At 39.8% G+C, this 22,190-nt stretch overlaps 1 protein-coding gene across 4 annotated transcripts in view; it reads left to right on the top strand.

The window, feature by feature from the left end:
• ABHD5 (abhydrolase domain containing 5, lysophosphatidic acid acyltransferase) overlaps nucleotides 1-14,420 on the top strand; it is a 294,222-nt gene extending 279,802 nt beyond the window's left edge. For 3 of the 4 annotated variants that reach the window (XM_061365316.1, XM_061365314.1, XM_061365317.1), the window contains exons 2-7: nucleotides 4,110-4,195; nucleotides 4,492-4,864; nucleotides 7,886-8,040; nucleotides 11,115-11,226; nucleotides 11,760-11,946; nucleotides 14,156-14,420. In XM_061365316.1, coding sequence (XP_061221300.1) covers nucleotides 4,186-4,195; nucleotides 4,492-4,864; nucleotides 7,886-8,040; nucleotides 11,115-11,226; nucleotides 11,760-11,946; nucleotides 14,156-14,245 — 927 coding nt within the window. In that variant the 5' untranslated portion in view covers nucleotides 4,110-4,185 and the 3' untranslated portion in view covers nucleotides 14,246-14,420. Of the gene's footprint in view, nucleotides 1-3,987; nucleotides 4,007-4,109; nucleotides 4,196-4,491; nucleotides 4,865-7,885; nucleotides 8,041-11,114; nucleotides 11,227-11,759; nucleotides 11,947-14,155 lie in introns of those variants that run through there. The other variant, XM_061365315.1, reaches the window with a different exon arrangement.
• Nucleotides 14,421-22,190: the final 7,770 nt, after the last annotated feature.

Below are 22,190 nucleotides of genomic sequence, written 5' to 3'. Positions count from 1 at the left end.
TAATGTAAGTAAATTGTAATCTTGAAAAGTGAGAGAGTGAGCTCCATATATGTACATTTATATCTCCTAGACAGAGATATAAGCAACTTCTGCTGAACCTCTGTTATGGTATAGTTTAATTTTTAAAATCCACGTAGCAAGCCAGATACCAGATAGAATCACAAAATGGTTTGTGTTGGAAGGGACCTTAAAGCTCATCCAGTTCCAACCCTCTGCCATAGGTAGGGACACCTTCCACTAGACCAGGTTGCTCCAAGTCCCGTCCAGCCTGGCCTTGAACACTGCCAAGGATAGGGTAGCCACAGGTTCTCTGGACAACCTGTGTTTTGATGTAGGCCAGCATATGGTTGGCTTTCTGGGCTGCAAGCGCACACTGCTGAGTCATACTGATAGACTGTTCCACTGTTTGAGTGCATACCTTAGTGTTACAATGGACGTTTTCAGTTCTTCATTATTATCTAAGCTTTCATGTGGTTTTTGTGGAGTATGTCAAATTTGTAACTGGCTACAGAGCCATCAGTTGTCTTATATTTTACCAGTTCTCACCAAGATAAGTAGGATTAATCTAACTGGCAGAATGGTAGTTTTTGAGTTATCTATTTACCACATTCTTCATCCAGTTTCACCTACTTAGTGGAGGTGGATGGGTGGGTCAGGTTCACTCAGTCTCTGCCTCTACTTGATTCTCAGTTCTTTTGAAAGTTACCCTTGGGCAATTAAAACTGTGCTGTTACAGCAAGTTCTTGATTCAAATTAACGATGAGGAAGCTAAGGAAAAACAGTATTATCCTTAGTTACATTTTACATGATATTCAGTTGTCCTTCTTAGCTGTCTAAAGATAGTAATCATTATTTATTTTAAAATACTGATTTATAAATGTTTATTTTTATCCTTTCTTATTCTTGGACCCAGGGAAACAGGCCACTTGGCCCAGCCAGCCTACATGTTAGGTCCTGGCTGGTGGCTTGGTCCCTTCACATAGTGGTTACAGCTCCACACTTGTCAGATGTCTGTGCCTGTGCCTCTTTTGTTTTCATTATTTATTACTCTGTTGGTTGCCAGCATAGGTTGTTGATGGTCTCACTGCTAGCCTCACACCAATAACCTCTGCTTCCTCCATATCCAAGGCTATTCAGTGGGTGCCTCTGGGGCTTTTTCTCACCTTCTGGTCTCCTGCCCCAGGCGTGTGACATGAAGTGTTGAGGTCTGTTGGCAGAGTGTGACTTCTTTGAGTGCTTGGCAGGTCATCAGCCTCCAGTATTCCTAACTTCTTCAGGGGGATGTGGAAAAGTGTACCTGACTCCAGACAGAAGATGCAATGAAACATTCTAGGGCATGCAGTGCTCTACTGGTTATAGCTTAATTTACTATGGATGTTTGCACTGGTTTATGTTACTGTATGCCCACAGACAAATATACAACTTAAATTCCACTAGTAATTTGATGTGTAACGGCCACATGTGCAATCAGTATAAAAATTAAATAAATTTGGGCTGTCAGTTGCCAGACCTAGTTCACACTTCCTGATACAGCAAGCAGCTAAGTCCTCAAAATACAAGATTCCACTGTTGAGATTTCTTACGTAAAAAGAAAGATGGAAATGAAGCATCTGGGAAGTGGTGGGTGATGAGAGCAGCATGTGGTCTGTGTCTTCTTGCAGTGGGTAGCTCCCTTACAGTGTGAAACTACTGCTGAAATCTTTAGTTTTCTTTCATACATTGTTATTTCCATTGCTGGTGAACACACTGTCTTGAAAGGTCCATTGCTTCTTTTTGACATTACATAGCTGTTTTAACTTTACATCACAGAAATAAAAATGATAGGCCATGTTAGCAATTGACATTCTTCTGTGCATTTAGAAGACACATTTAGCGAAGATACACAAAAGAAATGATACAGCCACACTCAAGCCTTCCAAACCTGTCAGAGAAAAGACTCAAATAGATTAAAGAGTTGGCTGTTCTCCACAAGTAGAAAACAGTGTGGTAAATCATTTTTTGAAGGAGGGGAGGAAAAAAGGATCAAGCCTTGAATATAGGGTACTAAACATTTTCTTTCATAAAATACGTTTCTAGAAAGTGACCTTTTTTGACAGAAATCTTTCTTCACTTGCTCTTTTAGTTCAGCAAGTACAAAATGACTCAGTTGCAAACATAATTTTTATTTTAGGCATTTCATCTTGCTGACTGTATTTTAGGCATTTCATCTTGCTATATATATATACATGATGATTCAGTATTTATAAACAGTACTGATAACTAACAAGAAAAAATGGGCATCTGTTCCAACTTTCCCATTTTGATACAACTTCCTAAATATTTTTCCTCAGTGTCCAGGTCTCTCCCTAAGACTTGAAAATAAAGTTCTGGGACTGAACTGTAGATTTTATTTTTATTTCATTGTGTGCTATCTTGCTGGCATGTTGCAGCTATACATTTCTTTAAAGAAGTTTCTTTGCTAAATCAGTGGTTTTGCCAAGAAAAACATTTCGTACAGTTTTGGCTTAGATCGAATAGCGACTGTCTTCTATGCTTCTAACCCAAAAGTTATGAATGAAAATGCCTAGTTAAGCATAGAACTAGCAGAAAGTTTTCCTCAGCAGGGTGTTGACATAGCTGTTGTTTAAAAATTTACCATTCTAGTGATACTGTTATCTAGTGATACTGTTAAACTCAGATTTCACAGTTACTTGCTGGTGAAATTGCTTTTGGCTGCTGCCAGCTTTAACCTCTTAAAAATCTTACCTTTAAATGTGGGGATTAACGTGGAAGCAAAACACTTGGATGCCCGTTTCTGTAAGATGCCAAGTTACTTCATTCTTAGGTTGCACGAGGATGTGTCATGGAAGGACATACAACCATCCCTTCCTAGTCTTGATATCCCCTAATATGTTTCTATGAATCTGAACAGTGCTGCTTGTTATTGCATTGTGCATCCCTGGAAAACCTCCCTTGTTGTATCATAAACTTCAGTAGCTATGCAGCTGGAGTACCTCAGCCCTCAAAAATGTGGGGAGAAGGTCCTTTGGGTAAAAAACTTGGTGGGCAGATCTGTAATTTGTTATTGATGTGTTGTTTATGCTCTAAAAACTTGGATATTAGCAAGTTTATAGTCCTCTAACATTAATTGGTGTACAACTAATACAGTGTTCAGTCCTGAAAATACTGTAACTAACTGAAAAGCCATTTAGTGTAGGAAAAAAAGCGCTAAAGAAAGCAAGTTCTTTAGTGAATTTAGTGACCTTATTCTCTTCCCTGTGAGGAATAGTCTGAGGTCCTGCAGTAGCAGCCTTTGAGCTAATAGTCTGAGCCACTTCAAAAACAGGCAAGAGGGGGAAAAAGAGGATTCCCTCTTGAAAACAAGGGATAAATTAGCACCAAGGACACGATTGCTGTGTCCTTTGAGGCTCTGTCAGGGTGGCAATGCTGCTAGCTGAGTCACTCCCCCTGCTCTCATGGTCAAGCTAATGCTACCAAGATAGTAACTGACAGCGGGAAAAACAGCCTCTGTTGGGGGAATTGATACTGCTGTGCTGTTTTCTTTTGGTAGTTTGTTTCTAAGTTAGTAACAAAGACCCTTGGTTTTTGCCTTGCTAGAATAATCCTGCTTATTTTTCACCTTTTAAATTTACCTTGCGAATAAGTCAGTTGAGGTCAGGCTGGCAAGCGCATGATTGAATGCTTTTCTGGAAATAGTAGGTTCATGTAAGGCAACATGCAGGCAGACTTCCAAGGGAACTTGAGAGGAGGCTGGAAACCCCCTATGATTGTGCTGTATATCCTGACAGGCTTGTTGGGTCAGCATGAGGGCTCATGTCTCCAGGTTCTCAGAAGAATCCTGGTCTGACGGAGATAGATGAAGTACACTCTGATAAGGAACACACAGTGGAGAAACATCAGGCTGTTTGGAGAATGCCCATGAGCCTGACATGACCTTATAAAAGTCAGGAGAAAGTGAACCCCCTCTCACTGCACTCTTGTCCTGCAAGGCATATGATTCAGATGGGTACTTTTAAGAAGAGTAGCAGGAGAAATGTCTGCAAAGCATCACATGATGCAAAAAACTACCAGCTTGCTCAGGAATTTTTTTTTATGTATTCCTATTGTAGGTTAGGATGGTTATTCAGCTGGCTTCCTGCCTGGTGTCCCACATCACTGCAACACCTTAAAGAAGCTGAGGACAAAATGCTGAAATGTAAGTCTTTAGTTTTTAGTAATATTTATAAATATACATCTTAAATATAAATATTAAATCTGGATTTTCTATGAATTTACAGTAAGTACTCTCAAACAAGTTTTTAAATACAGCTTTTACACTGTGGTGAAATAAACAGGTTTAGAATTAGATTTTCGTTGTTCAGTTTAGAGATTTGATTGTAGGCTCTCTCCTTTGAAAGAGAATTCCTATTTAAAACAGTGATTTCTGTGCAATGTACTTTGTATTTTATTTGGCATGTCTAGCAACATCATTTTTTCCTACTCTTTCTTCAGGTGTTGCAAGCACGTATGATAAACGATATGTGTATCTACCTAATGGAAATAAAATATGGACGCTGTCATTCTCTCCAGAGCTCTCACACAGAACTCCACTTGTTCTCCTGCATGGGTTTGGAGGAGGTGTTGGACTATGGGCTCTCAATTTTGAAGACCTCTGTGAGAACAGGACTGTTCATGCTTTCGACCTCTTGGGATTTGGACGGAGCAGTAGACCACACTTCGACACTGATGCTCAGGAAGCAGAAAATCAGTTTGTGGAATCCATAGAAGAATGGAGAAAGGAGGTGGGGTTAGAAAAAATTATCTTGCTTGGACACAACCTTGGTGGATTCCTGGCTGCTGCTTACTCATTAAAATACCCATCAAGGTACGTAAAAATAAAGGAATGAAAGAATTCCTTTTCTGTGTTTGACTAGTGATTTCAACACAGATTTTATTTCATTGGGCTCTTTACAGATTATCTTCTAGTAAATCTTACCTTTAAGTTAAAGAAACTTAATAGTGCATTTTAAGCCTGAAACATTTGTTGTATGATTTGTTCCTAGGTGGATACGAATGAGTACATATGGTAAACATGCTTTCCTGAGTACTTTTCCGTACCTCTTTGGTTAAGTACCCCCTTGCTATATTATAAGGGTAAATAGCATATGGGTGAATGCTTGTGAAATCTCTGATCAAACATAGGTCTGCGAAGGGAAAATAGGCCAGTTTCTGCCAAACTTCCCTTTATTATGGATTACATTGAAACTTTTGAAAGTAATTCCCCTAGGTAATTTATGCCCATATGCTAGCAGTTGGCCTGGTGCTGGCATGATGATGTAAAAATTATTTTAGTGACTGTTTAATTTAAATTTTCTGTATGCCACTTCATATTTCTTCTTGCAAAACAACCCAGCTGCAGCAGTCTTGTAATTATATTTCATCAGCTTTTTCTGCACAATACTGTGGCCAACAACTAATTCATTTTTTCCCTTGAAACTAGTAATTTGTCATTTCCTTTTCTTTTTTTTTTTTCTTTCTTTCTTTGTCTTTGTTTTATTTTAATACAGTTTGGTTATGTAGCCCCTGGTGAGCTAGGATCCTACCAACTGAACTGAGGTCCTGCAGTATCAAAAAGGGACATTGCTTTTGTTTAGGTACACATAGTGGACTCTTGTGAAAAGCTGTGAACATGTTTAGCTTTACACATTGTATGGCAGATTCTATATTATACAAAACCTATTTTTTATATTCACGTAAGTTTTTTTTTTTTTCCTCAATTGGAGATTTTGAAATAAACTTATACGTCATTTTTTGGTAAAACACTTTACCTCTTCCTTTCCAAGTGGATTACAGCTGGTACATGTGGCTGGAAATGATGGGTTAAAGTATGTTTGTGTCTAAATCCAGAAGTGCAATGAAGAAATGCAGTCCTCTGCTTTAGGGATGTAAGGCTGTTATCCTTTTGGTCATAAACCAACTTTCAGTTAACTGTAGTTAGTTTCTTGCAGGAGCCACTTCCAAGTTTGTTAGCCCTCTCTCTGAAGTACCTATAAATGGTGCTATTCTATCCCTGTGGGATGGGATAGTGTTTCTGTCCTGTGCTGACTCAAATCAAATGTGACACTTTGTTTTCATGTCTCACTGTGCTTATATTGGGGTTAATTAATTTAGGGGTGTTTCAGATTGTGTTCTCCCATTACTAATGTTTCTCTGAAATTAAAATACCATCAAAATAGCAAACTGACTCATAGGAGCCTAAGACAGCATTGAATCAAGTGTTAAATATAGAACAGCTTTCAGTCAGTTTATCTAACAATGCATTAGTCTTATGAGATTCTGTATACGTATTGTTAGGAAAGCAGATCTGTTTCTCCCAGCTGAGATAATCCGTTCATTTGTTATATTGTACCAAGTTGTTCATGGGACATCTGAGGTTAATAATCCAAAAAGATTCCCGTTTAGAATATCTCCAGGTGGTGGTGTGTCATGATTTTCAAACACTGCAACTTCAGACTATTGCTTTTGGAATTATTCTCATGATCAATTTCCCATTATCCTGGGTTATGTGTTAGGCTTGGTTAGCAGAATGAGAAATGCCAAATAGGAAGGAAAGTGTTAAGAAAGGAAACGTGGGGGGAAAAAAATCTTACTCTATTTTATTCATGTGTTTGCTGTGTTATGTTTAATGCTGTAGTTTGTGCACAGAATATGTGGCTTTCCTGAATGGCTCCTTGGTGCTTGCTCTCCTTAGCTTCTAACTTGGTTTTATAGTTAAATTGGTTGGGTTTATAGTTAAATATATATACTATATATATATCCTTGTTGGTTTTATAGTTAAATTCTGCCCTGTCCTCTCTTAACCACTGGTGTTTGCTGCTGTGTGCAGATACGCTCATGTCTGAGCTGACACCCAAGAAGCATCTTTGAGAGGTTAATCCTTTTCAACCCCTCATTTCAAGCCCAGACTTTTGGTTTCCCAACTGATTATAGTCCAGAAATAGCCTTTGGAATCACTTCCGACATAATTTCAGGCACTAAGAACTCTGCTGTAGTAAATATCAAATCTCACAATTTTGACAGAGGAAGGAGTCATGAAGAAGAAAGTAAACGTGATGAAGCTTGCATGGAAAATCACCTTAAATGTGCTAAACTCTAGCTATGAGTCACTTTTTCAGAAATCAGCAGTATCTAGGACAATAGATGTTATTATGGGATTAAACAGATGATTCTAATCTATCAAGATAAAAATAGAAGTTTTGCTTGAGAGGGACTCGCATTCATAGTTGCATGTGCTTGGAGACTCCTATTATGCTTTCTGTAGCAAGATTCCTTTGAGTGACAATTTTACAAATTGGCTCTCTGACATTTCTTTAATGACCTAAAATCAGTAAACTTAGAGAACATCTAATTTTGCTCTCCCTCTCTCAGTTCAAATTTTACTTTGATAAGATGGTTTTTCAGATAAATTGCCTGACTTAGAACAAAGATCTTACATGGCTTACAGAAGAAAGACACTTAGCAAGTTTACTTAAATGAAACTGATGCAGTTATCTTCTTTCTTCCCAAATTAAACTGCTCTTGCAAATAATATTGACTGAGCATATAGATTAGGTGATTTTTAAAAGTAGAAACAAGACTTTTTCTCAAATGTGTGTGACACTTGGTATCCATTGAATACTGAGTTTCTCTGTGACATGAGCTTCTAAGTTTCTGCTGTTCTTACATATGACTAATTACAATTCAGTCACTCTAATTATTGACTGAAAGCAAAACCACCGATGAATCGGAAACATTGGTAATAAGCTGCTATGATAGAATTGACTAAGGTTGCAAAGTCCACAGATTTTGTTGCACTAATTGAAGAACAATAATGTACTCTAAACCTTTGAACTTTTTCTGCCAACAGGGTCAAACATCTTATCTTAGTGGAGCCATGGGGTTTTCCAGAGAGGCCTGACAACGCTGAACATGAAAGACCAATTCCAATCTGGATCAAAGCACTAGGAGCTGTATTGAGTCCATTTAATCCATTAGCTGGGCTGAGGATAGCAGGACCCTTTGGTGAGTTTTAGCTACTCTTAAATATGATTTTTGTTTTCATTAAACATAAACATGAGGCAGATACCACATGAAGATAACCTTTGTTGCAAGCCCATATGGAAAAAAGCTGGAGGAGAAAGTGAGAGGGGTTGAAAAAAGATGAACTCTAGGACCAGAGTTCTTTCTATTAGAAATACTAGTATGATAGTTTATAGCAGGCTACAATATCTTATTCTAGACTGCAGTTGTAGTGAGACAGATCACATGGACATCTATTGGGAAAGCCTGACAAAGAGACATGAATGTGAAAAGGTTGTTTTTCTGGTTGCTTCCAGTCACAGCCCATTTAGTTTCCCTTCCAACTGCAGTTTGATGGACAAACAGGATTTCCAGATTTGAGTAATGTTATAAATCTTATGTAAACTCCTTTGTCTTTGGCCTGAGTTTAAAGAAGTTAAACTGAAAGTGGGTTCTTTCCTTTAGCCATTTTCTTGTTATTCATTCTCTTAACAAATTTTGTGGGACTCATTGGTGTTCAGCATTACTGTAGCAGTTTAGTCTGTGTATTTTTACTTTTCTTTAGCAGCAGTGAAGAGATGTTAGCTGAACTCTGTATATCCTAATACTAGGACTAGGTAGGGGTGGCCAATGACTGCTGTTTTAGTTTATGTGGGGAAAAGGATATGATCAAATCTTAAAGTCATCACATTTGATGGGGAGATTATCTATTACTCTCTGTACTACAGGGGTATCTGCTAGAGAGGCTGCTTGGAAAAAGATACCCTTCAGACCCCTCACACGTTACAATTAACTTGCCTCTTCATCATTTTTAGTATTCAGTCTGAAGATAAACTAGTCACGTTTCTAGACTTTGTTTACTTTTAAACCACATCTATGTCCTAAATCTCTTTCTATAGAATATATATTTTAATAAGCTGATTTATTTGATTGTTTTGGGGGCGTGACAAAATCAGCTTTTCAGACAAGCAGCGTGTTTCGTACAAACTTTTTTTTTTGAAGTAAAATGCTAAAATAACCTGAAGTGTATTAGTGAGATGCACTGATGTAATGTCTTTTATCCAATAAAAAAATGCACAGATTAATCCATGTGGAAGAATTCAAAGCTGAGGTTGTCTCCCTCAGCAAGCAAATGCAGCTAAAACCATGCTGCAGAAACAAACTCCATCTTGACAAGGTATCCGCAACCTAGCCTCACTTATAGCTTGATATAGAGGGCAATGCTTCTCAAAATTTTTCATCTATTTCTCACTCCATGTGTTAAAAAAAGTTTTCTATCATCAACTTAACATGCAATTCTTGACAAGTGAGGCATAGTTCTTAGAGAAGGGTAAGTTTAAACACTGCTGCAAGGTAGGTATCAAACCCAACTTGATGAAGGCCACTGAACCAAACCCCGGTTTTCTTCTGCTTGCACATGTGCTTTAGCTGCTGGGCAGGTGTGGCTCTCTGATCTGTGCTGTAACGCCAATTGCTGTTGTTCAGAGGTATGAGTTAGTCATTGTTGGTGACATGGACAGTGGGATTGATGCACCCTCAGCAAGTCTGACAGTGCCTCCAAGCTGTGTGGTGTGGTTGACATATTGGAGGGAAGGGATACTATCCAGAGAGCTTGACAGGCATGAGAGGTGGGCTGATGCCAACTTTATGAAGTTCAACAAGGCCAAGTGCAAGGTCCTACATCTGGGTTGGGGCAATCCCAAGCACAGATACAGGCTGGACAGAGAACTCATTCAGAGCAGCCCTGAGGAGAAGGACTTGAGGGTGTAGACTGATGAGAAGCTCAACACAACGCAGCAGCGTGCGCTCACAGCCCAGCAAACCAACCATGTCCTGAGCTGCATCACAAGAAGTGTGTCCAGCAGGTTGAGGGAGGGAGTCTCCCTGTTTACTCCACTCTCGTGAGATCCCACCTGCAGTCCTATGTCAGCTCTGGGGACCCCAGCACAAGAGGGACATGGAGCTGTTGGAGCGAGTCCAGAGCAGAGCCAGAAGGAAGATGCTCAGAGAGCTGGAGCACCGCTCCTGTGGAGACAGGCTGAGAGAGTTGGGCTTGTTCACCTGGAGAAGAGAAGGCTCTGGAGGGATCTTAGAGCAGCCTTCCAGTGCCTGGTGTCCCTGACCATGGTAGGAGGGGTGGAACTAGATGGTCTTTAAAGTACCCTCCAGTCCAAATCATTCTATAATTCTATTTTCAGTGGTAAACCCAAGTGGTAAGATGTGAGCCTGTCTCTTCAGGGATGAATAATATTCTTAGGTTAAGATTAGGCTTGTGGTGAGGTGCTTGTCCCAAAGATCCATCTGGTCAAATAGGAGAGGCTTCTTCCTTAAAGAAGTGATTCAGAATAGGAGCTTAGCTTTAGAAACCTGAACTGGCCATTGAAGGGACCTACTTCTCTAATTTGGCTGTTAAGAGAGCATGGAGATAATGGCTTTCCTAGGTTAAATCTCCTGATTTATACTAGTTCTTGTGTCTTATACTAATATCAAGATTTCTACACCTGTTTTTCAGCATAGACTTTTGTTCTTTCAACTAAACACTAGAGAGCTAGCTTCAAAATAAGACTGTTCTGTAAAAGGAGAGCACAGACTCACTAAGGAATTAAAACAGCCCAGCTCTTTCAGCAGTGGTTTCTGGTTCTGAAAAGTGGGATGCTTTTGGCCCTCCCAGTTGTTCTCCCAGAACAAGGAGAAAGACAGTATTAGTATCATGTGAGAATAAACTGGTGTCAAAGGTTACTCTGCTTATCTCTTTTGCTGGTCCCCTTTGCATATTTCTTGTATTGCTGCAATGACTCTTCTCAAACATTCCCCGTATGTGTTCAGCAGGATTGAATTGTGCCTCATCTAGTGCAGCATAAAATCCTTAAGAATATTTATATTTTATTCCTGTTGGATGCATGCCATCATGTTTTCCTGAGGCATGCAAGTGGTGAAACGAAACATAGGTTTGAAAGTCATCAACCTTAGCCTTGAGTTTCAAGGGAAAATGAGTTTGAAGGGTTATAATGAAAAGTTGGCAATCTGATAAAGTTGTCTATACTAATTCCTACTAATAATGTTTTCTGATTTAACAGGATTAAGCCTTGTTCAGCGCTTAAGGCCAGATTTCAAACGAAAGTATTCATCGATGTTTGATGATAACACCGTTGCTGAATATATCTATCACTGCAATGTACAGACACCCAGGTGAGTATGAGTTTCCCAGTGTATGTTTGAAGTCTGTCTTTCACTTACAGAGTGCCTGCTACTCCCTCCAATGGCCACGGCAACTGTGTGCATGCTATTTTTTTCTTGAAACTGTAACACTTAACTGTATTAATTGAAGAAAAAATAGCAATGCACTTTTTCTGGATTGCAGAAACTGGTAAGTAAAAGTTATTCTAATTCTGTATTTCTTTAGACTACCTGTGAGTTAATTCTGAGAGTTTGGGCATTAATTTTGAATTAAAAAATGTTACAGTTATTTAACTTGTGAGGAATTTCTTAAAAAAAAAGAGCACCTTACAAAACCAAGGACTTTCATTCTTTTAAATGTTACCAGTCACTGTAAAAACATAGGGGCCTTCTGTTGAAAATTACATGAAAACTTTGAGAATGTGTATTTCTTAATAGTAAAAAACCCCAGCTTCTTGTACTTTTGCACTCTGTGTTACTAAAAGGAGAGAAAAGGCATATCCAATGGAAATTCAATTGTTTTTACCCTTTTGAATGCCTTGAAGTGGTGAAACAGCTTTCAAGAATATGACGATCCCTTACGGATGGGCAAAAAGGCCAATGCTGCAACGGATTCCACAAATGGATCAAGACATTCCTATCACTGTGGTGTATGGAGCACGTTCATGTATAGATGGCAATTCTGGCAGCACTATCCAGTCTCTGAGACCAAATTCATATGTGAAGACAATAGTAAGTTGATTTTTAAAGCAGTTGTTTTTTATTGTGTAGATTCCTTTAAATCGATATTTTTGTGATTTTATACCAGCTGTGGAAATGCTGGCCCTTTGATTTAAAGGCTGGGGTAATAACTTCTGTTTTCTGTAACACAAAAAGAAAGAAAACGAGTGTTAGAGAAAACCTAGACAGAAGAGTATTGAGTTTCCAGAGTAAGAAGGAAACTTATTGTAGTACTAGAAGCTAAATTAGATCTTCGAGCAAGGTCATTTTTCTGCTCTATATAACATATTTTGCTCTACAGGGTGCTAATACAAGTAGTTTTTGTGGTCACTGGTAAGTATCTGGGGGCTTGTCTGTGTTGAAACCACAGCAGTCCTAATACCTGCATATATGCATGACATGGTGAAGAGGCTCTCAGAAACTGTTCCGATCTGTCTGTATAGTGCTTTTGTTTCTCTGCTCAGAGAGTGTTTTGTACCTGGTGCTTGGGTTCTCGTGAGTGTGTTTCTTTAAGTCATTAAAAAAAAATCCTTAATGTTGTCTTCCTAGCTAATACATTCTTGTTTAGAGGTGTGGCATTATCATTTAAAATGTGTGCACTTGCAATGGTGAGAATGTGCACACTGCATTTTTTGTTGATTTCTATAAAAACAAATGCATCTAAAAGTGTTCTTCACACATCACATCAGTCAGACTTGGTAATTGAATATGCCTATACATTGCCCTATGGGGTGATAAAATGTTTAAATACACCAGTTGCCTTCTTGCTGATGTCTAGATCTACCCAGACAGAAATGTACATTATATGATGTTGATCGTATACTACAACAAATCATTCAAATTAAATTTTATCTCCTTGATATAGCATTATTGAACTATATACATGTATTAAAGAGCACAAATGTTGACATCCATACTGGAAATCTCTTAACTGCTTCACCAGAGACAAAGTTGTAACAAAAGTCACTGTAAAGGAGTGACCTTTTCTAGGAAAACCATGTATCATTCAGGCAGATTTTTCCACTCTGGTCAGTGGTTTTTAGAAGGGACTGTGGAAAACTTCATTGTATTCCAAGTTAAAATTTTGTCAAGCTAAATACAGATTCTAAAAGGTAAATTGTAGGGGTAGAAATTCTGTAGGAGGAATAGGGTTCTCATGAGGTTGAGGTACTAGCAGTACCGTCCTTGGTGCAATGCACACATTCTGGTGATTTACTGTGTGTGTTTATTTCTAATTAATTTTTAGGGATTTTGAGTTTGTGGGTGCTTTTAACACAGTAATCTAGCTATACTTCTGTGGCTTCAGTTAGAGACTTAAGAGGGAGTGTTTTAATGGAGGGAGGGGAAGAATAGATTTAAATACAAATACTTGGACTGAATATAAAATAGAAACAAAACAGGTGAAGTATCTTCACTGTACGTTATGGTGAAGGCTTGCTTCATACCAGTTTTGGCAAAGAATGGTAAATGATAGAAGTAGTGAAACACCCTTGTGTGTGGTTACTTAAGCCTTTAGCCTTTACATGGTTGCTGTGAAATAATAAAGGTCACAAATGTGAGGTTTTCCTCCCCCGTATAGCATCATTTGGATTTTACTTGTCCCTATATAACACAGTAGTCGTTAATTCAGAGGGCTGAAATCTGCTTCCACATATCTAGATGACCTCCAGCAATTTAAGCTTCTGAGTTCTTAATTTTTCCTAGTAGTCCCTTCTTTAGTTTCTTCCATATAATTTTTATAGTAAGAGAATACAAATGATTTGATGCTATAATGCAAACACAGAACCAGAGAGCAACCTGGCAGGACTCTTTGAGTTCAGAATAAAAGGGGTGAAGATGAATCAGGAGTCTGATACATAAAGCATGTTCTCCTGGGTTTGTTTTTCAGTGACTCGTTGAATAGCGTTGAGTTTTTTCAACAGCGTGTGGTGTGCAATTGAATAAGCAGTAGTTTTGCCCGGTCTTCTGTGTAGGAAAGTTCCTTCAACAGAACTTGAAAAGCTTTTTCCTTACATTTACAGTCCTTTTTAGGCTGCATGATACCACCTCCTGGCAGCAGTTGTGCAGGAAATCAGTACCTGTTGTGACATTTATGTTTTTAAGCAATACCATATCAAGTAGGTACTGTGTAAAAGTCAGGCTCTTCACATATGCCAGTATTTATTTATTTCCATATTCCATTCTTGTGAATTTGACCTGTTTCTTCACCTTTATCCTCTAGGCTATCCTTGGTGCAGGTCATTATGTGTATGCTGATCAACCTGAAGACTTCAATCAGAAAGTGAAAGATATCTGTGATTCTGTGGACTGACTGTCTCCTGTTCTTTAGAAGGTCATGCCATAGATAACATTTGATAACAATACTCTCTAGGAAATCACTAAAGAACATGGAGCTAATGCAACAGGCTCTGTTTGCACTGTTTCTTCTAAGAAGCCATTTGCACACTTAAACCACTTGAGTGCCTTGGGGAGAGGGGGAGATAGGGAGATTTGAAGCAACTTAGAATCATAGAATCATAGAATAGTTAGGGTTGGAAAGGACCTTAAGATCATCTAGTTCCAACCCCCCTGCCATGGGCAGGGACACCTCACACTAAACCATATCACCCAAGGCTCTGTCCAACCTGACCTTGAACACCGCCAGGGATGGAGCACGAGCAAACTTTGTACAGCTTTGGTCTGTCATATATGAAATTACATGTGACTTTTTAAACCGTAATTTTCTTCAAAATTCAGTTGAATTGACCTCTAAAAATGCTTAATTCTCCACTTAGAGAACTGTATCAATGTATAAAATGCAGTTTGGTTTCTCTAGAAATATTCATGGTTTTTAGTTGATGTTTCATAGCAAGAATATGAAATTGCTTATATATCCTATTTTTGGAATCCAGAACTCCATATACCATATTTTAAGAGGGTGGGTTGTTTCTTTTTTATTATTATTGGAGTGATAACAGCTTATGAAGCTGATTTTGGGAGGACAGGGCCAAAATAATGAGCAGGGCCTGTCACTTAAATAAGTGTGTTAATTTGTAAGGAATTGGGGCTCAGCATTAGGAACTTTTTTTTTCTGTTGGATTTTATTTCCGTTTATCTCGAGGCATCTCTTCCATCTGTGCAGCTTTCACAGAAGGCTCAGTTTGTAAGAGTCAGTGATGTCACCGGCACTCATGCTTCCCTAAATATTTTTATATATAGATTTCAGTGATTTAAAACACAGAAGATGGCTTGTTAGTTTCTCCAACTATTTTTAACACTTTACTGCAAGATTTGTTACTAGCCTAAACCTAACAATTGTAGATTAGTTGACAAGATTTTGATTAGAGCTAGAGGAAGGCCATCTGGATAGTGAGCAGAATTTCCTTTTTCTTTAGGTAGAAAACCTAGTCCGCTTCATCTTTTTGAAACTGTAGTTTGATGTTAGTTCTTCACATGCTTTGTAAATTATATTAAGCAAAATACTTTGTCACTTTAAAGCCAAATTACATAGTGGTTTGTTTTTTAACAAGTTTACATAAAGCTATTGATCTGCTTTTGAATATTAAATTGACTACTGAAGAGTCCTTGATACTTTTATACATAAAGAATGTGAATTAATAATTGCACGGTCTTAAAGCTTGAGTGGAACTCTGTGCATTTTTTTCTCTAAAAGTAAAGAATTATTGCACATATTTATGACTTGGAAGGCAAAGATACCTAAAATATTCAGACTATACTCTGATTATGTTCCCAGCCAAATGCAGTATTTCTGAAGGAGATATTAATCTATATGTTGCTATGTAAACATAAGACAGTCTTTGTGACTGTCTTGACTGGTAGCACTTGATACCTGAGAAGCTAAAGATTTTAATTAAAATTAATTATTGAATTAAATTATGTTTTCAATTAGCAGACACAAGAATTTTTAAACAAAATGTTGGATTATTTGCTAAAATCTTGAGTTCAAAATGGAAGATCAGAATATCAATGACATTTTTTATATAAACTATAAATTATCACCATTTAGGTGGATGCCTTCAGTATGTGTTTTTTCACCCTTTTCAGTGTCTTAATTTGTATTTATCTACTTAAAGAGCTGTTTTAACTGTGTATAAAAACCTAATTCAGAAGAATATTCTGAATCCCTTCCAAATAACAAAAGGTGAAACAAACTGTTGGTATTTTCAGATAGCACTTACTGATGGGAATTCTAGATTCCACATCAAAAGATGGAAGCAAGGGTAAAAATTGTACACTGAAAGTGAATATTGTTTTAAATATCCCTTCCTTTTTCAGCCCATTGTACTAGTAAGATTTATTGCTTAAGTTTTGCACAATAAAAAAAATCCTAAATGTTACCCTCGATAAATGTTAAAACATGATGCTTTTAAAAGTTGTGTGGAAGCCCTGGAAAATGTGTGTAAAGTTGTGTGTAAAGCCCTGGAAATCAAGAGTAATTAATAAGTTGAGCTAAACCATCCGAAATACACTAAAAATACAGTAATGCTTATTTCCAGATGTCTTAATGTTTTTAGGTTTTCATGTATGTAATTGAAACTGGTAAGCATTTGTCAGCAAGGTGGTGCAAGCTCAGAATGCTGATTGTATATACAAAGAAAATGTTTGTTGGTTATCTTCCAGACAGTATTAGATACTGCTGCAAAGGTCAAGATGGAATTCTGAATATCCTATTATGTGCAACATAACCCAATAAAGTTACTTTAATAAACATCACAGGAGGTACTGAAGAGAAAGCAAATGGTGCAACTTGGGAGCTAGACCTTTTGGGAGCAATTACTGTCTAGGAGTAAACTCAGTTTCTCGGAAGTTTTGTGTCAATGCAATGACCAGTTGCATAGACTGTAGTGAGCACTGTACACTAGTGCTATTTTTATTACAGTGCTATAAAGTAAGACAAGAATCACAAGCATAAGGGCACCCAAAGATCCTGTTCTAGCATCAGAATGAAGACAGCTGTGTACCAGAGACCAGGGTGTAACAAAAATAATCCAAAGTATTAATAAAAAGCTAAGATGAACTGTAGAAATCTTCAGGGCATGCTAAAGTAACTTAGTAATATTTTGTTTGCATGGCTGAGTTCATCTTGTTACTTATTGAGCCCTGCCAGATTAGATTTTAGTTCTGAAAAACTGATTTTACAGAGAAGTGATTTATCGGTAAGACTATAATAAAACATTCACCACCATCACAAGAAAGTTCCCATTCGTATCTGATTGAGAAATGGAGAATGTGAATTCGTAGGCGTCAAGATTGGCTACATGGGTCCAAACTGAAGAAATGTCGTCATCTGGTTTCACTTGGATTAAACCAGTGCTGGCGTTTCTTTTGAAACCTTATCTTTTTAAGATTACTACAACTGTTCGTGCTGAACTGATGTGATGGTCCCTGTGTGCAATGCTCTCTGTAGTCCGTTGTGGTTCCTCAAATTCCCAGCCCTTCCAGATCACAGTTATTCAGCTTTTTGTATACAAGATTAAATACAATAAAAACATCTGGAATGAGTGTATGGGCAGATATATTCAGAAATGCATGTTTGGCTAGCATTCATTATTACGTGAGCCTTCAGAAGCCTAAGGCTAATAGTCAGTAGTTTAAAGGGGTAACTTCTTGTGGCTGCTACATATATCTGTCATTTTGTCGGGTTCTCTTAGGTTTGCCAGTTCACCATCAGCCCATCCTATGATGTTTAAGCATGACAGCAAACCCAGATTGCCAGAAGCCTTCATCCAGGGATTTATTTTGTAGGAAAAACAAATGAAACTTGTCAGAGGGCGAGTCACTAAAGACAGCAGGAGAGGGGTACATTATAGTGGGACTAGAAAGATCATATCAGGAAACAGGTGTGTGCTGTAACTGCTTTCTGGTATTGGTGCCAGTAGATGAAAATGGATGGAGACTTCATGTTTTCAGACAGGTGATGGATGGACCACTGCGCAGAGCAGAGGCACGTAACTAGAGTGACAGCATATACCACAGGGAACAGGAAAAGCTAGAAAGGAATGATGCAGCTGAAATAATTCAGCTGAAGAGCATGGGGTGGGCTGTGATGGTTTTCTTCTAGAGCTGGTTTAGCTCTGGAAGAGGATAAGGGGATGATTCGGGATATTAAGGGCATAGAGAGATAGGACTGGCAAACAAGGCAAATGAGGGAGAAGAACCTGGCTGATGTGCCTAGGTGTGAAGGTAGGTAGGTAGGTTGAATGGTAGGTGTGAAGTTTGAACTGGAGCAGAAGTAGGCTGCTGCCAAAGGAGCAGTTGCAAGGAAACGGCAAAGCCACAGGCAGCCAGCAACTGGATAAGTGCTGCTAAATGCTACCCTGAAATATCTTCTTGTATAATTAATTCCTCATTGCCTCCCTAACACACTGAATCTTTGTCTGAACAACAGCTTTCTCTCTAGGTGCTGGAACTAGGCAGCAAGGTAGCGTTTCCATTTCTGAGCTCCCTTCTTTTCAGTTTTATTTGGGCTAGCTAAGGCTGCTACAGGGTAACATGGCTTACCAAGGTAAGGAGGGTGCCTGCAGCACCAACTAGAGGCAAGCGTGGCTGGAGAGCTTGCATCTATGCTATGTTGGGCACTGTAAAGTTCTGGTGTTCCTACTTCAACTAAAGCTTGTTCTCTGAATGCAAGTACTATTTCACAAGCTGGACACTGTTGCCTCAGACTGGTGCTTGGATGGGAAGCATTTAAAGAATGGCTGTCTCCTTCAGCACTTAAGAAATCATGAGAAACAGTATTCTTACAAGTCAAAAATGAGCTGATGGTGAAGCATGAGGGAAGGGGGACACTGGACTGCTCAAGGTAAGATGAAAAATCAAGATGTACAATAAGACTTGTCACTAAAGGTCACAAATTCATCCTTTACAAGAGGAGTAGAGGGCTTTGGCTCTGTTCCAGTTTCCCTCGTTGCATTTTGGTTGCAGGAATATCCTACCTTAAGATTTGTATGTGGGCAGTAGAATGCAGAAATAGAAAACATGTTAGTATTTTTCACATATAACTTAAGAAACACAAGTAGCAAGAACATGCTGCGCTGAAATGTAGACATTTGGGGATATGTACGTAGTTTACAATAGTAATTAGGAAGATGAAAGTGGTGTCAACACTGAAAGTCGGATGTTTACTTGTCTTTTCCTCACTTGCAGAGGAAAGCTAGAAAGCTGAAACAGCTGGTTTTGGAAAGCAAGGCAGAGGCTGTGAGGTGGAGTGTGACCCCAAATGTATGTTGCAAAGTAGATTTGCTTTGCAAATGAACTACTGCAAAAGCAGAATCTCCATATATTTACAGGTCTATTTCTGCACTCTTGAATTCACCTGCTTGATGTGTAAATGACTGGAGCTCTATGCAGAGCCATGTGACGCTATCATTTGTAGCTTTGTGATGTTTAAATGCTTGCCTGATACCCATCAGCCTTCTGCTTTGACTTTGTTTAAAGGTATTTGCATTCCCTCGGCACTCAAAACTGACATGAGGGCTTAAACAGCTTAGTGGATGCAAATCACCTAGCTAGAGTACCCCTCTGAAAAGAGGTTCATGTTCTTCTCTGCCTCTGCCAGAAATGACACTGATCCTCCCCAGCTCGTCCTGCTGGATGCTGAGTCCCTGTTTCTGACCACATGCTGGGTGCTGGTTTTGCTCCATGAGTGCCCTCATAGATGCTTTGATAAATGCAGTGTTAAGGAAAATAACCTGCAAACACTCTGCTTAGTGAGGGTGTGTGGTGGAACAAAGACTCCTGTAGCAGGGATGTGCATGAGGACCAGCACATGATAATTCCTGAGAGCGGTGGGATGGTGAGCCCCATCTAAGCCCTTGGCTGTGGCTTGTTTCCAAGCTTGCAGGGCCTAAGCACTGTGCAATCAGTTCTGCTCACCATGCACCCCTGACACAGTTCCTGCATCCAGCTGCCTAAGCTGCAGGATGAGGCCTTTGTTCCTAATTTTTCCTAACACCCAAATCTACACTCTTTCAGTTTAAGGCCACTCCACTTTTTCCTGTCACTACATGGCCTTGCAAAAAGCCCCTCTCCAGCTTTCTTGTAGAGTCCCTTTAGGTACTGGAAAATTGTTATAAGGTCTCCCCTGACCCTTCTCAGGGGAAAGGAAGTAGATTTAGGTTAGATATAAGGAAGAAAGTCTTCCCTGTGAGGGTGGTGAGGCACTGGCACAGGGTGCCCAGAGAAGCTGTGGCTGCCCAATCCCTGGCAGTGTTCAAGGCCAGATTGGACAGGGCTTGAAGCAGCCTGATCTAGTGGAAGGTGTCCCTGCCCATGGCAAGGGGTTGGAACTGGGTGAGCTTTAAGGTCCCTTCCAACTCAAACCAGTCTGGGATTCTAGAATTATATTAAATTATTAAGAAAGTATTTCCCTGGCTCTTTCATTGCAAGCCAAATCCTGGCTGGGGCCATCATCCTCACCACCTCGGTATGTCCACACCTGCGCTTGGCTATGGGGAGGGACAGTAGCAGCAGGGAAGTAACAGGGAGGCTCTCACCTCATTTCTTCCATCAGTTCGGCAGAGACCCCACTAGAGGGGAAATAGCACTCCCAAGCTGCCACAGTGCCTCCTCCAGGCCCTTCTTTTGCCAGGCTTTGCCTTGAAGGATAGCTGCACTGCAGTTTCTTCTACACCTGATACCTATAGGTATGGACAGGGTTGAAATAGGAATTTTATCTATGTAATTTACCATTTTTATATGAGAAAGGAAGAGTTGTGCAAGGGATGAGTGTAGTGTGGTCTCATTAACCTAGACCTTTAATACTGCATCATTGTTTTATTTTTCCTATTGTCTTTCCACAAGGCAGAGATGAAACCCACACAGAAAGACTAGACTTTGCAAAGAAGATGAGGAGCACAAATGAACCTTCTGTGTTATTACAGACTGGCCTCAGAATGAGAATAAATGGTGATAAGAGGAAAAATTGCTGCGACAGAATTATTAAATAAAGGGCAAATTTTAAAGTGGCTCCAGTCTGGCTTATAATTTGTTCCTGTAATTTGATTGTGGGTTTAAATGGGACTGCTTAGACATTAGCTACTTGATCTGGAAGCAGCAGCAGGTAAGCAGTGCAGAAGTATGTGCTGGGGCACAGAGAGAGAAGTAGCTGCCTTTATTTCATGTGAATCTGTCATGGGTGGGTGTTGAGACCTCCAGAGATGGGGAGATGGTGGGGGATGTGTGGGGCATGGAGTCTTGGTGCTTAGCCAGATCTCTGCAAAAAATGATGTAGTAGGTCTGGATGTGTGCATGCATGGGTTTAATAAAAAGGACTTGGAGAAATCAGTGCTCTACAAAGCAATAGCAGAATTCATTATTGAGATGTAAAATAAAAAACAGAATAGTAAAATAAAAACAGAATGAAGATATGGCTGCAAAAACCTACTAGGTGCTCTATGTAACTGGTAGGAGCTGGGGCTGTGCACAAGTTACCTCCAGCCCCCATTAGAGGTACCTCCAGCTGTTAGAGCAACACGGGAAGAGGTGGCAGAGGTTACTGCAGCTCTGGTAGGGACAGACCCCACAGGAGGGACACCCCTGGGAGATGGGCTGTGGGAATCCAGCACCCAAGGCCCCTTCCCCAGGGAAGGGACAAAGCAGACAAAAGTCTTAGCATGCCCTGTGAAAATAGGTTGTCCCCAAAGTGAATGGAACAAGCAGTCTGAGCTACGTGTTTAAGTAATGAGACGCTGAAGTAGCGCCTGGTGTTGATAACTGGGGGCCGAAGAGTAAGGAAATGCACCCATGACCATTCCCAGTCAGTCCAGTCCCTCATTGGAGCACCTGGGGCTGCAACGGCTGCTGCCAAGGGAAAAGGACAGTTCACGTGGTGGGGCTGGCGATCATGGGAGCTGCTCGAAGAAATTCTGCGACGTGAGCATCTTTCAGGCTGAGATGCTCCAAGACACTCAGCTACTTGGCAGGTTCCCCCAGCACACGTGCACAGGCTGTCTCAACAGGTGTTAAAAAGAAGAGGTTAAAAAAGCAAGGCATGATGTGAGGTGAGGCTTAGCTCACACCACTGACATTTATCCTCTCCACAGCCTGTGCTCAGTACACAGGAAACATCTGCTGCCACTCTGCTCCCTCCTCATGCCCTCGGGAGCACTGGTGCTGCTGGTGCAGGTTGAGTACCCTGGTCAGATAGGTTGTTTTTCCATGGTGGACCAGAAGACCTGGGGCATGTGTCCTGCCTGCACTATGCAGCCTCTGGTCCTGCCTCCAGCCCTGTACTGCTGGTGGCTTCCCCCCCAGCG

Source organism: Neopsephotus bourkii, unplaced genomic scaffold (genome assembly GCF_033783945.1).
Source record: "Neopsephotus bourkii isolate Nb327-2 ecotype Australia unplaced genomic scaffold, CSIRO-AGI_Nbou_v1 NB_1280, whole genome shotgun sequence".
In the NCBI taxonomy this organism is placed as follows: Eukaryota; Metazoa; Chordata; class Aves; order Psittaciformes; family Psittacidae; genus Neopsephotus; species Neopsephotus bourkii.
The sequence above is the reverse complement of the archived record's forward strand: the minus strand, read 5'-3'. Positions and strand labels throughout refer to the sequence as shown.